Consider the following 12,112-nt stretch of genomic DNA (forward strand, 5'->3'; position numbering starts at 1 on the left):
TTATTAGAAAAAAATACAATAAAATGAAACATACTGAATCCAACATAACAGTATCCAAAGGCAAAACAAACAGTTAACAGACAAATTAGTTTTAAAATAATGCTGACAGGTATGATGCACTTGTTTTACCTATAAAGGAGAGTCTTGACCATCCATTTAGCCCCAGCATTTGCCAGGAGTGAAAAGAACAGCCTCAGAAATCTCCCAAACTACTAAAAGTGAAAATGTACTAATAACATTATTCTTGCATTTCTCATCCTGCTACTGAGGGCTGAAAAAATACAGTAATTGCCATTCTTGGTCCTAAAAAAACATTTTGGGTATCAAAATGTTGCAATGGAAAGAAAATTAAAATTGCAAGATGAAAACAAGTAGGCATCTTATTTCTAGAAAGATAAGACTATTGTCATGAAAAGAGATGACAGTGACATTAAGAGAAAAATTATTTTAGGATTTCTTACTTCCATAGTGTGTGTCTTTCCAGACGATGTTTGCCCATAAGCAAATATTGTACCATTGTATCCTTCAAGCACATCTAAAGAGAAAGAGTATTTTCATTAAGGTTCATTTCCTTCTTCTAAAGGAAAATCAAATGAAACAGAATGCAAGGAGGCAGTTCCTAAAATGTTCAGCAAGTTAAATCGTTCAATGTTTGGGAACTCTGTGCTACAGTTGGGGGGAGGGAGGGTGTTCCTCCCTACCCCTTTTAATGCATTAAGCCATCATTGACTACGTTTTAGAAGTTTACTGTATTGGAAGCATCTGTTCCTTCAACCAGAAAAATCAGGACTTCAGAGTCAGGAACAAAAAGGAAATCGATACAACTGCCAGGTTGAATAGATAAGTCTTTGATAACTCAGAAGAAGAAACCATACACAAGAACACTATAATATTTTCTGCCTTCAGGAAAGTTTAATTGTCCAATTGTGAAGAGAAAGGGCTACGCTGTAAGTTTTAAGCATCCTACTCTTTGGCCATAAGTTTATATTTCAAATTATGAATGCACCAACCCAAAATTTTAGATTGAGGGGTGAGGGACTGGCGGGTTGGCTTGTTTACAAGTCAGTTACTATAGAATCACATCCTGCAAGCAAACTTTTATTTTCCAAAAACAAGCAGGAGATACTCCAAATGGGGAAGTCTTTGCCAGCCCATCATACCCATAATCCATTTGTACCACCACTAGAGCTCATTTGCCACCTGATGTAGCACAGCCTAGAAATGCCACACAGAGAAACAGGTCAGATTTTTAGATGGAGGAAAGGGGCAGCATTACAATTCTTGGTTAACTCCAGTTTTTAAGGAGCAAACTTCTGATCTAATCCTGATTACTACTGAACTCATTAAAGGGTTAAATAGTTGCAGCAGCATGGCTTTCCCCACAGCAATTCACTTTTCTAATGATCAAAAAACCCCTACATTTACCCAACCTTCTCTTGTGACTAATAGTTGATATTTCAGGGGTTTCTGACAAGGCTTTGTTATTTTTAAAGTTGCGTCAATTAGAACTTATTACTGATCTCCTCAAGAAATTAATCAATTTTATTTTCAGAGAACTAGATAATTGCTTACTACAACAACTTACTGTGGTATAACCTTCTTTGTGAGAAGACTTGATTTTCTGAAGTTAGTAGGCCAATTCTGACAATTCAAGTTTGGAAAAACTGTACACCCTGACATGCACAGCAATAACTCATGTTTAAACTTTTAATTGTGAAGCTAAAAATCATATTCAAAAAACCCTCCTTAAACTGGGTATTAAATGAACAAGCTTAGAAAAGATCTATAGCATACATGGGATTTCACAAGTTTCCTTTCCTCTTATATTCCTCTAAACAAACTAATGCAGGATGTTTTCACCAATAAATTTAAGGGGGGAAAAAAAAACCCCAACAAACCTATTCATAAGAGTTACTTTGATTTTAATTTCTGACAAACTGTTGTAAACAATCTTTTGCAGAGAACTGAAAAAAAACCAAAATATGACAGGTAAATGTTATCAAACGTTGCAATTGACTGAAACAGCAGGTTAAAGCATTGACATAATTTATCAGCTCAACTACAGGATGCTTTTATACTGCTATGATCCATGATGGCTCTTATTAAACACTCAGAAAGCAAAAGGGAGCAATAGAAGTATCAGTTTTCACAATGAAATCCACACGAATATGAGACATTTCCTTATGGTTAAAGTTGCTGTTCTACCTTACCTTTGACAATCTTTTTAGCACAATCATTGTATACTTGTTCCTGTGATGTGTTTGACTGGAATACACGGTCAAATATATATGGCTTGGACTGGAAAAAAAAAAAAAAGACGACACAGAAGAGCTATTAAAAAACAGATGCTGGAAGGAGAGCTGGAAGGAGAAGTGGAAGGTGCTTGTTCATGTAATTTAGAAGTAGCCTACGCTGTCTCAACCCAATCTTTTGTTTTATTTTAAGCACTTGAAGACTGTAGCAAGGAAATCGGCTTATATAGTGTTGCCTAAATCTTCACATGCTTGCCTACAAGTAAGGCCTTGAATAAAATACATTTGGTTTCAAAGTGCAATCTAAATGGTTCTCCAAAACTACTCTGCCACATGACCTCAATTTACTTGATTTACAAGGTAAGCCAATGCCTAGCCTGTGCATCTAAGAATCCCTTATTCTCTTCTACTCTGGTAGCAGGTTTACTCTGGTAAACCCAATTATTAAAACCAGTTTATACCACATCACACAGAACATCCATCTTGGTAATATTTGTTAAAAACCTCAAACCAAAAAGAAACATTCAGATCACCTACAGTCAGCACAACAACTATTTCCCCTTATGTGATATCCTTAAAATAAAGTTCCATAAGCAGAAGAGAAGGCCACTTTGGAGGAAGGGAACCTTTCACAGAAGACTCATTTTGGAAGACACTGTAAGAGGAAGCTCTGACATAGCTTTTTGAAAGAAATGTTGGATTTTGTTTTGTTTTAAAGAAGAGATTTTCATAACACCATTCTACACAGCTGACAATCCATTAGGATATGAACTATTATGCTCATCTTACGAAGTTCCAATTTTTTTAGCATTTTCAGAGCTTGATTTAGCAGGCAGCGAAGCAGACAGGCAAGGTTTACAAGGGACCTAGGTCAGTTACCACTGCTACGCTCACTTGCGAGTGCTCCATTTTGCCTAAATTTAATTCATAGAATGGTTTGGGTTGGAAGGGACCTTAAAGATCATCTAGTTCCAACCCCCCCCTGCCATGGGCAGGGACACCTTCCACTAGTCCAGGTTGCTCAAAGCCCCATCCAACCTGGCCTTGAACACTTCCAGGGATGGGGCATCCACAGCTTCTCTGGGCAACCTGTCCCAGTGCGTCACCACTCTCACAGTGAAGAACTTCTTCCTCACATCTAATCTAAATCTACCCTCTTTCAGTTTAAAGCCACTACCCCTTGTCCTATCACTACACTCCCTGATAAAGAGTCCCTCCCCATCTTTCCTGTAGGCCCCATTTAGGTGCTAGAAGGCTGCTATAAGGTCGTCCTGGAGCCTTCTCTTCTCCAGGCTGAACAAGCCCAACTCTCTCAGCCTGTCTTCACAGGAGAGGTGATCCAGTCCCCTGATCATCTTGATGACCCTCCTCTGGACCCGCTCCAACAGGTCCATGTCCTTCTTATGTTGGTGGCCCCAGAGCTGAACACACAGTACTCCAGGTGGGGTCTCACGAGAGCAGAGGAGAGGGGGAGAATCACCTCCCTCAACCTGCTAGTCACTATGGTCATTCATTATCATCCTCCCTCAAGGATATTCTGGAACTGCCTCTCTGGCAAAGAAACAAGTATAGCTTCCATTTTTCACCCACCCACCACATTCCCTTCCCCAGCCTGACCTTCCATTTGTCTTTTAATAACATCTAGCATTTCCCCAAACAAAGCTTTTTAGATTCAACACATATCTATCTTCTGAGAGTGCTTGAATTCAGGTGGATGAGCTCCCTCTTGGAAAAAATAATTACAGCATTCACTGTGTAAATATGCTCAAGAAACCACAAGACTCAGTAGGCAGAAACTATCCCTAAGGTGCTGAAGTTTGTCAGAATGCTTGTTTCACAGCAGGGAAAACACAAGCCTTCTTGATTACTCATTTTAGCTTCAAATACACCTCAAATTCCTATGTTCTACAGGTAGGATTGAGGCCATTACATACACCAGAAGACAAACAACTAAGTTCCAAGTAACCCTGAGGTAAGAAAATGAAGACTGAGAACACATTACATAAAAAGGTAAGTCACTGTAGAAAAAGATAACACTAGCTATACATTTTCTTTCTCACTAGCAGCTGTAGTTTCAAAAAGCCTCCAACTTCACAAATATCAATCAGCCACACTACACACTGCAAATCATCTACATCACAAAATATTCATCAGATCTGTTTCATGCTCAAGTGCATATTTATATGCACTGAAATAATACCATTTTAGAGGATCATATTTACCATTATACCTTGGAAAAATATAGTAAGAAAAATGATAGTGTGCAATGTCACTGCAAACAATCTGTGCAGCATTAGGAATTTGTGTGTTTGTACTTGTAAGGTTTAAACTCTTCCCCAAATTATTACTCCAGAAAAATATATAGACGACAAGTATTCCAATTAAATTGATTTCAGAAGAATTAGGGAAAGTTCCTGGATATTATCTTCTGACAACCTATGCAGCAACTGTTAACAATACTGTTTCTCACAGATCCCAACATATCTGACCTTTGCTGTTCCCAGTAGACCATGACAACTATGAGAACAGAAAAGTACATTAAAATGCAAACATTATTTTGCATAGTATATGTTTGAATGTACACACATACATTATCATGTGTTTATATATTACTACAGAATATTTCTGATGCCAAATAGCAGATTTTCTTATTTACTTCAGTGAAATCCATCTTTAAAAAAAAAAAAAAAAAAAAATTAAAATATCAGGCCCAGTTTCCGGTACAGGAAGATAACTTGTTCAGAAAGAACTGTAGGCACAACCTGCACTGGTCTGCAACCATCCTGCAATCCACAGGTATTTGCAGCAGGTTCTGAAAAAGCTTTCCTTCTCTAAATTTTTAAACAGTATTTAGAGGGTTTTGTGTGTGTTTGTGGTTTTTTTGTTTGTGGTTTTTTGTTTGGTTGGTTTTTTAATTCTTCTGCCAAGCAAAGGTTGACTGAATGGAACTATTCTTCTTTATCTATGTTAAAGGAAACTTATGTTTACTAGTTTAAGAGTAATCCAAAGACACAGAATACTTTTTAGACTATCTACTCTCCAATTGCCTCTTAAATGCCTTCATAAGAGAACAGAGCCAAATTACAGTATCCCATATAATTACAGTCTCTTTTGTTGGACAAAATGTTAAAATAAAGAACAGCATGTATGATGAATGCCATGGACGAGTAAGAACAGAAAACCAAGCTGCAACGACTTCACTTGGTCAGTAATGCCTTTAATTGATCTTGTTTATTTATACAGTGAAAGCTGGTAGGCACATGACAAATTCCCATTTCCCTCAAGTTAACAACTGCTACCAACATACCCCCAAAATTTAACAATTCTGGCCAAAAGAATCCTCATGAGGAGTCCTGTTTATACTGCTTGTCACTTCCCCATCCCTCACAGGTGGAAAGTGAAGGGCTTTTGTACATGTCCTTAGTATTATACGTTCCTAGATGAAGGCACAATACAACTTCAAAGCACTCAAAATCCAATTACATATTTCCCTCCCTTCCCAGGTTGCAGTACACTTATCACACCTATGAAAACCCACATTAGAGGCATGTCCCTGCTCCACCATCACTGAATCCATATCTAACCAAGTAGGTTTAGCCAAGCAGGTTCCAGAATAATTATGTATAAGAATACAAGTTACTCTCACTCAGTATGGTTTCACATCTTTGATATCTGCAACCACTTCTTTTCACAGTCTACTTTCTGCTGTAAACAAAGCTAAAACAGTATTACAGATTACCCTGCCCTAGAAAGCTGCCTCATTACCTTTAAGAGATTAATCAAGAAAGATTAAAGTGTCAGATATTTTTTCTATACCAGATGCCTTTTCTTCCCCAAGTAGTAAACAATCAGATATTATGATGAACTGAAAACACAAAAGGTACAAGCAACATTACCACATGGTGTCCATAACAGTTGTAGTAGCAGTGTCACTACCATGATATGATGCTGCTTTGACATACTCCAGAACTTTTCAGCAAGCATTGCTCAAATCCTAATAAAAATTTAATACATATGACCTATAAGCAACACACGAAATATCAAGCAAACAAGCAGAGCTTCCGACTTCCTTGCTCCAAATAGAATAGAATCCTTGCCTAGCATTTGTTCTGTCAGTTATCAACTACAAGACAACTTCAGCTCCCGTAGTTGCTTGTACTGAAGGGATGTGGTCCCACAGCAAAAACTTTGCAAGCGCTCTCACAGCTCTCAAAAAAGTACATCTGCCAACATGATTTAGCAGTAAACTGAATCTTAATAAAGGGTTTATGTTCAAGTACACAGTTCTGCAGTTAACTTGAAGACTAGTTACCCGTTATACTTACATAACAGGACACTCAACCCATCTAAATCATACAAGATTTAGAGAATGCGTTAAGTTTCTCCAGAAAAGTTAGTTTTTGTCAGTACCTTCAACGAGGACTGCACAAAAATCTGCAATCACAACTAGACTGAAATCTTACCTCAAAAGTCAGAGAAATACTTAAGGTTATCCCCATATAAATATTTTTTTTTAAAAACAACTTATTTCTACCATTATAACTTTCCATAAACTACAGAATTGGTTATTTGTAAATTAACTGAGTTTGCCTCATTTTTTATGCATTAGTATCTGAAGCCAAGCCAGCAGTGAAAATTTACTTGAAAAATCGGTAGCATATTTTTCTACCACAACATACCCAGATGCTCTTTACCGTTTTTTGCTAGAATGGACAGTTAAAACAATGCTATACCCACCCATGGTTAGCTTATCCTTGGTGAGAGGTTGAAGTAATAAGTAATGGGCTTACCTTCCCTTTAAGTTCTACATCTTTATTAAACAAAGTTCTTCCCATCAGCACAAAATATGTTAAAAGAAAAATCCCATAAAGAATAATTTCTGGAAAGTATGATGTCAAATACCTGAGTCAGTTCTTCCTATTACTAAGCTAAGGTACTGCTGCTTTGACACACCTAACGGAGTCCAGGACTGCAAACGAGTGAAAAGGCACTGTTCCAAATTAGTATTTTATTTTTAGGATAAGAAAAAAGGATTTTCTTCTTGTCCTAGCTCTATGCATACAGAACTGCGGACAATACAGAACAGTTAGTGGATCTCAGCTCTTTCTGACCCGTTTTTCTTATTTCTGTGCAAATACTGCAACTCAAATATCAACTTTTACAGCAGTTATTTATTGTTACAGAAGGACTAAAACATGTAATTTTATTTTAAAAAATTGTGACTAGAAACTCAGTTTCCAGCATCAAAACAGAGATGAATTTTGGAACAAGAGTTTTAGCCAAGCTTTGCTTTAGTAAAAAGTTTCTTCTAAAGAGAAAATCAAGCACTGCTGGCATAAAAATGATCATTGAATTTCAGAACAAAACCCAAATATGAGTGAGGTGTTTCTAAGCAAGTGGTACAGCAGCCAGGGAATATAGATCTCCCTTTACATATTACTGTAAGCTAGAATATTTGCTTTCTGTTAAATCATCATACCAGTATCATCTGCAAAATGTCTCTATTATCCACCATTTCATGGAATGAAGTAAAAAAAATAATTAGAGTAACACTGAAAGAATATGATTGTTTCAGCTACAGATTGCAGTTTCTGATTCATGTTTAAAGTTGCACTGAAGACATAAAGCATTTTTATTCATGTGTTTCTAATTAAGCAGTGCTTTCCTTCGCCCTACCAAACAAGACAAAAAAAGTTGTTTTAAGAATGCACCTTGCTTCTTGCATTTATACAGTCCGGCACAGCCTTTTTTTCTGCAATGCATATTTTCCTTTTGAATAATCTGCTGCCAAGAGCTGTAGTAATAGCAAGCGATCTTCACTAACCTGATTCTAACAGAAATTAAACCTAGCCTTGCTCTCATTTACTATCCAATACTAGTTTAAAAGGTAATGAAAAAGCAAGCTACATGTCTCAAGCTCTTTCCAGGATTACAGGGGTTACATCTTACATACAAAAAAAACAGTACTCTCAGCAAATACAAAAATACAGGCAGATAGCCATGATTCTTTCTTAAAAGCCATAGAAATAAGGAATATACTATGATCATTACTAGAAAAGTTTGGATAATAGAGGGATACTGCCCATTTGTGTGAATGCCCATAACACCTCGCCACTTCAGTCATTTGATAGTACTGTTTTCAGTTTAGGCTTCAGTCCAAAATCCTTGAGTGTCACTGTATTCAGTAATCTATCTTATCTTTTGGACCGTTTTAAGATGAGCAAGACTAGGTATAGAGATGTTTTTTTAAAAAGAAGTATAGATATCTTATGCAGAACTATAAAGCTACTTAGTTGCAAGCAGTTTTACCTTTGAAAAAAAATAAAGGACATAATCATATAGATATTATAAGCTTGCTATTCCTCCCTGTTTCATCTTACTCAAAAGCCTGAAATCCATATGCAAATTGCTATCAATTTTTGTATAAAGGTACATTTATGATGTTTAAAATAAAAGCCATAGACTCATAACAAGTCACGCTATTATCTGTTTTAAAAAAAACCTTATATTGAATTAACAGGAAGAACCATTAGGAAAAAAAGTATTTAATAAAATATTAAAGTGGAAAGAAGCCACCTTTGATTAATACTTTAAAAGCTCTTTGCTAGTTAAAAAAGTTTCATCCTGTGGAAGGACAGCAATTTTTCAAAGCCTGCTCTTTAAAACATACCAACCCCACATGTCTCCTCAAATTGCTGTTACACACTAGCTACAATTAAAACAAGTATTTTATCTGACACAAATCAAAACAACTCACTTGTCCAGAAAGACAACCATGCCAGTAATTACATAGGAGCTAGGAAAAGAAGGGAGGATAGATACACCAGAGATGACAGGGAAGTCAAGGAAGGAGGAGGGTTTGGTTATAGTCACTGATTTCCCTCCCCACCCTCCTCCAGAAAGCCAAATCTGCAGTCTGGTATAAGCTCTGCTTCCACCATCTCCTAGTTTTCACCTCCTATCTACCTTTAAAGGCAACTCCCAAGTATTATTAAAGAAGCCTTCACGGTTTCAGCACAGACCCAGGTGCACGCAGTAGGTGCAAGTCCTTCAGGCAGCTGAGGAAAGCAGCTATGTAAAAAAAAAAAAAAAAAAAAAGTGGCTCAATTACTGCTCAACAGGCAGCCCATATGACATGTAGCAATAAAGACAGAAACCAAATAGCTGAAAGTAACCAAACATACAACTTATTGAGGAATGTTTTTAGAAATTGTTTCATGAGAAGGACTGTTTCTGTTACTATCCTCCCTTGGGCAATTCTACAACACACACACACACAAGAGGTGGCTGCTTACAGCCTTAGGTTGGAAGGTCCGTAACTTTATAAAATAAACTCAGTCAGCTTGTTAAAAAAAAAATAAAATTAAAAAAAAACAAGTTAAAGTAATTGTCTTAGCAGTTTTAGAGAATCAAGTCGTAACTTTGAGAACATTGATCTTGTCATATAGCCACCATTATAAAAACAAAATCACAGAATATCAATCCTTTATTAAGATTTTGTGAAACAGAACACAAATACTGCCACCGCTACCCAATCTAATAATTCTGGGAGGCATTTTTCCCCAAAGTCAGACACAGCAAGTCCTGGCCCTAGGACCACTGAAAGATTTTTTTGTTGTCATTTTTACCAATGCAGAAAACACCAAAGTATAGCTTTAACACTAAACATTAATCCCAAGCAGAAAGCCCCACATGATCCCTCAGGAGCATGCCATCAGACTGTTCTACTCAGATATAGTACCACCTCAGCCCAATTTACATTTTAGATATTTTTAAAGCATACTTAAAGAGTATTTAAACAAGTTTTCTTCTAGACTAGAACTACTAAAAGAAGATACGGAAAAAATATTTTTTAAAAGTCAGAAAACTTCAAGGTTTCTAAACTTAATCATGGATTTTAAACAGAACATATAGTGTCACAATGAACGGGTATTCACTGATGGATGCAAGATCATTTGTTCTAGTTAAGTTTTCCATTTTCCAGGTTTGGTTCCTTATTCTGAGGAGTTTACCTGTGCAACCTCAGGAAGAAGAGATGTACTTCGAGATACTAAGTGGCCAGTTGAAATAAGCCTGAATTACCTCATTTCACAAGCTTGCTATTGTTGTTGTAGCTGCAGACTCATGGAATTCCATATTTTATTGACAAATTCAGTTGAATATTAACAGACTAGAGCACTAGTATTTAGTCATACTAAAGTAAGTATTTTATTATATCACCTCCTTCAACTTCAAACACTGTGCGAAAAAGCTATCATTGGTAGCCTCAAGAAACAGAATATTAAAAAGAAAATTTGAAGACTGATAATAACTGACATCTAAGTTACCTTCTGTAATGTAGAACCAGCACTGTCTCTATAGAGAAAAGTATTTATATGAAAACACAGATTAAAAGTTAGCAAAAATAAAGCAAACATTGGGAACAAAGTGTGTTTGTACAATACGAACCAAACCAGGCAATAAACTACTGTACTTTAATTTTATATTCCAGTTCCACTGTGTGACTAAATACGATACACCGAACAAAAAAGAAAGGATTACCTTTCCCCCTGTAACATCCAGATTTTTTATAACAGGCCTCATACTTTGTAAGGTGACTTCAGTTAAAATAACTTTACAAACACGTAATAAGCCAAACGGTCTGTTTATTCTGATTTTAAAAACAAACGTTATTAGCTCGAGACTGATTTACAGGTCACAAGCACCACCAAACTGAAGCCTGCACTGTTGTTCTGCATTTTCTTCCGAACTCTCTGTAGACAATTACTTCGATGGTACGTAGCTCCAACGCATGCATTTTGAGCACGAATTTAGCGGTCAAACTCATCGCGGTCACCGAAACCGGGGACAGCCTAGCCGGGGGACACACTGCAGGACTCGCCTGTTACTCTCTACCTCGTAATTCACGCATTTTCCGTGGACATACCGAAGCGTGCCCTGTGGCTCGGGCTCGCCAACGGAACCTCACGCTACGCCCCAAGTCGCAAGCCTTTCACCAGCGCCTTTGTCAAAGGTTTCCTGACCTGCTGCCGCCGACGTCTCCCTACAACCCAACGCCCACTGCTCGGGGACCTCTGCCCCCACCGGTTCCCTGCTCTTTGCCCGACCATGCCCACCTCCAGACCAGCCGGCCCCCCTCCACAGCTCTGCCTGCCCTCCTCCCCTTGCCCCCACCCCCCCACCACCACCCCCCAAAAAAGGCCGCCCCCCTTCCCGAGGCGTCCCCGCCCGCGGGCGCTGCCGAGCGCCTCGGCCCTGCCCTCCCGCCTCACACCGTGCCCATCCCCGCCGTATCTGACCTCGCCGACCCCTGACACCCCCTCCCCCCCGGCGCTTCCCCGCCTTTCCCGTCCGGGGCGGCCCCTCACCGCGATGACGACGGTGTCTTCGCCCTGAAACTTGGCGATGTACTTGTCGCCGCGGGTCACTTCGGACTCGTTGAGGGGCCTGAAGCGACACATCACTTTGATGTTACACTCCGCCGGGTCCGCCATCTTAGGCCAACGCCGCCTCCGGGGCGCTCAGCTCCGCCGCCACCCGCCGCTGCCTCTACACCGCCGGCTCCGGGGGGTCTCGCAAGCCGCCGTTGCCGCCGCTGCCGGGAAGCCTGCGTCCGCCCAAGCAGAAGGGAAAAGGGAAGGGCTCCTTCCTGGCCGCCGCCGCCGCCTCCCGCTCTCACTTCCTCCCCAATATGGCAGCCATGGCGGCGCCTGCAGCCGGCAAGCCCCGGCCCTCCCTCGCCGGGCAGAGGCGGCGCCGGCGGCTGGGACGGGGGGGTGACGTCACCCTCCGCAGCGCCCGGCCCCGCCCCCTCGGCTGGCACCTGCTGCGCAGGCGCGCCGACACACGGGCGGCCAGGC

At 39.5% G+C, this 12,112-nt stretch overlaps 1 protein-coding gene across 2 annotated transcripts in view; it reads right to left on the reverse strand.

Moving 5' to 3' along the window:
* Positions 1-12,016, reverse strand: part of KIF5B (kinesin family member 5B) — a 38,764-nt gene extending 26,748 nt beyond the window's left edge. Inside the window, exons 1-3 of one of the 2 annotated variants that reach the window (XM_030008651.2) lie at positions 11,621-12,016; positions 2,211-2,298; positions 462-535 (exon numbers count right to left, since the gene is read on the reverse strand). In XM_030008651.2, the coding sequence (XP_029864511.1) occupies positions 462-535; positions 2,211-2,298; positions 11,621-11,746 (288 nt within the window). In that variant the 5' untranslated portion in view covers positions 11,747-12,016. The remainder of the gene's footprint in view (positions 1-461; positions 536-2,210; positions 2,299-11,620) is intronic. The other variant, XM_030008650.2, reaches the window with a different exon arrangement.
* Between the last annotated feature and the right edge of the window lie 96 nt (positions 12,017-12,112).

The sequence above is a fragment of the Aquila chrysaetos genome, chromosome 3 (assembly GCF_900496995.4).
Source record: "Aquila chrysaetos chrysaetos chromosome 3, bAquChr1.4, whole genome shotgun sequence".
In the NCBI taxonomy this organism is placed as follows: Eukaryota; Metazoa; Chordata; class Aves; order Accipitriformes; family Accipitridae; genus Aquila; species Aquila chrysaetos.